The sequence below is a fragment of the Seriola lalandi genome, unplaced genomic scaffold, assembly GCF_002814215.2.
Source record: "Seriola lalandi dorsalis isolate HSWRI2012SDOR001 ecotype SW California unplaced genomic scaffold, Sedor1 jcf7180001959618, whole genome shotgun sequence".
In the NCBI taxonomy this organism is placed as follows: domain Eukaryota; kingdom Metazoa; phylum Chordata; class Actinopteri; order Carangiformes; family Carangidae; genus Seriola; species Seriola lalandi.
This window is the reverse complement of record NW_019430287.1, coordinates 1-2,972: the sequence shown is the minus strand read 5'-3', so window position 1 is coordinate 2,972 and position 2,972 is coordinate 1. Positions and strand designations below refer to the sequence as shown.

Here is a 2,972-nt window from a genome sequence, read left to right as displayed (position 1 = left end):
GTGTCTGTGAGAGAAATCTGGATGTGTAATTGTGTATTTCAGGTGTCCTCTTACTTACTGAGCACTGACTACTTGATGTTGTGTCATGCGCACAAACATTCCCCATTTCCAGGCTGCCGTTCATCCTAAAGGCCACCCAACTGTCAGATGACTCGTCACTAGCCAACGCTACACTACCTGCTAGCCATTTGCTCACAGCAAGCCCTTCACTCACCGTTAGCTTATTGGTGTTAGCTAACCCTTGGTTACACTGGCTCTCTACAGAGCTTGAAGCTCTCTGTCAGCTGGTCGCCTCCTCATCACAATTGATCAAAACCACATATGGCATGGTAGAATATTATCGTGTCTCACCTTGCTGTGTCTCTGAAATATCTTTTTCTAGCTTTTATTTACTCTAAGTATCACTTGTCAGCCTTGATCTTTTTCTTTAAGTCTTCCTTTCACTGTCCTTGAATCTGTCTTACATCTATCTGTTTCTCCCTGTGCTTCCCTACCACATACGCTGAACACCTCTAGCCAAAGTGATCCCCCCACTGTATGGAACCTAACTAGTGAACTAGTGAACCCTATTGTCATGATTAACACACTCCCCATCCCACAAACCCACACACTCAAAGCTCTTTCTGGCCTCCCAGTGTTCAAAAATGGCCAATTCACTTCCAGAACCATTTTTTAAGCAGGATGTATGTATGTATGTGTGTGTGTCTGTGTGTGGTTATGTGTGTGCATGTGTGTGAGAGGCTCAGTACACTCATGTGGGGGGGAAACAATGGACCCTACCTCAATGGGCTTTATTCTGGAGCTACTCAGCCTGTTCCAGTGTGGTGTGATAATGAGCCGGCCATCACTTCATTCTGTCACTTTTACTCGTTCCCTTAGTTTCTCTTTATTTATGCCTCAGCTACTTTTCCAGGACTGCCAAGGCTCACAGATGTCTTACCATCAACTGCTGACTTTGAACAGCTACTCAGCTACTTCCATATTCAAAGTACTAGAAGCCTTCACATAGTAGGAGCCTAAATGTTTTCGGGTCTTAAAGAATGGTATTTAAATGCAAATGTGCACATGCTGTTTTTCTAACGTATGCTGCAGTAAAATCACCTGGAGCCTCTTTGTAGTTGTTGTTAAAAGGGCTATTTGTAAGTTTTCTCTGCTGCTGAACGTGGTTTCTTACAGGGTGCGGGTGGTGGTGATTGCTGCTTGACAAGAGCTTCAGGCATCATTGCGTTTACAAGACAAGAGGTTATAATATGCCCTCTGAGCAGTGCTACATCCTTAGGGCAGATTGGAGTCTACAGTGAATTGCTATAAGAAAGTGATGAGACGGGCTCGGGCTAGCTGGTTAGCGTGCTAACTTCAGTAGAAGAAAAGACATGATAGAGACGAGAGTCAACATTGCAGTTGCTTTCCACTGCTGGAGACAATTCCTGGTGAGTAAAGGAATGACGTTTGATACTGAATTTGCAACGTTTCTTCTAGACTGTTAAGTAAACTGCTGTTAATGCTAACGTTAGCTATGTAGCTAAACTTATAAATAGCTCCTTTAATTAGGGTTGGGAAACTGAATCATCTGGTCATTAAAAAAACAGAAAACCGTTTTCCTCAACTCTAATTTCCTTCCTTCAAATCCTTTTTGATATGAATAATACTAGGACTGTAGGAATATTTAGTTTCACACCATGGGTGTCTTGTTTTTAGCATAACAGCTAATGTTAGCTATTAGCTAGTACAGTAGTTGGATCTATAGGCTGATGCAGTTGTTTTGGAAAACTGGAATATTCAAAGAAAATTTCCAAGGGGTATGTATAATGTATGCTTTTGTATGTATGTGTCTGTGCTAACCTTGGGCCGGTCCCATGCAGAGGGCAGCAGGTGGTTCCAGTAAGGGGCAGCTTTAGCATCAGTGCTGCGACATGAGGCAGGGCCAAGTCCTGGAGCCAGCAATGACAGCCTGCTTCTCTTGGATGTGGAGGGTCCTTCATCTTCTGAACATGACTCCCCTGTGTCGCTTGGGGACAGCAGCCTCTTTTTCGCCGGCCAGTGGCCTCCAGAGGATAGACGGTGGCCATTACTGCTGGGTGTTTTCTCCCAGGAAGCCAGGCCATTAGAAGAGGAGGAGGCAGCCTGGGTGGCACTTCGCTCAGGTGGGGAGGATTCAAGTCCAACTTCCCATTCAGTGGCCTCCCCTGGTTCCTGCAGCTCTGTGTGGTGTGGGGGGGAGAAAGGGCCAGGAGGGCTGGTGGGACTGGCAGGGTTGGGAGTCTCATATGTGGACATTTCATATAAGTGGGGGCTTGGCTGGCCTCCAGATGACCCATTGGTACAGCTCTCATTTCCAGGGCTACCTAGTGAGTAGCTGGGTGTGCGGCCCCCATTAGGAGGCTCAGTCCTGGCTGAGCTTCCGAGGGAGTGGCCCTGGTCACAGAGATGCCCATGTGGGTCACACATTGGTGGTGATTTAGGTGAGAGTGGGGCAAATACATCAGGAATGGGTTTATCATGATTGTGCTGAGTTGGACGTCGGGAGGGAGTGTGGCTTGGGGAGAGTGGGGGGGACCTGGGTGACAGCCCCCCCTCAGAGTCTCTGTGCTCCATCTGTGTGCAAGAGTATACAGAACCAGGCCCACCAGGGCCCATCGCTAACCCCATCCCAACACCTTGAGCTGGGGCTGGCCCACACAGGACCTCTCCCTCTAGTGCCTCCCTGTCCGAGGAGTCTCCCAGGTGAGGGCGCTTATGAGTCAACTGGGGCTCCTCGAGCCCCCTTTTTACACCCAATCGGACATGCCTCTGTTGGGCATCAGTGTTGGAGTCTGTGGAGGTAGAAAATCCCCCCAACTGGGAGAAAATGGAGAGCTGGTAGACCTTTTGGAGCCGCAACTCCTCCTGACCAAAGTGTCTAGGCACCCCTGGTCTGACCCCAGGGTCTAGGCCCTGTGTTGGGGCTGTAGGTGGAGGCAGGTCCCCCTCTT

At 48.5% G+C, this 2,972-nt stretch overlaps 1 protein-coding gene across 1 annotated transcript; it reads right to left on the bottom strand.

Annotated features, from left to right (window-relative positions):
* Positions 1-444: 444 nt before the first annotated feature.
* Positions 445-2,967, bottom strand: LOC111661077 (uncharacterized; the record flags this gene model as incomplete). Its single annotated transcript, XM_023414571.2, has 1 exon — positions 445-2,967. A coding segment is annotated over one exon (1,188 nt), but the record flags the coding sequence as incomplete, so codon positions are not given.
* Between the last annotated feature and the right edge of the window lie 5 nt (positions 2,968-2,972).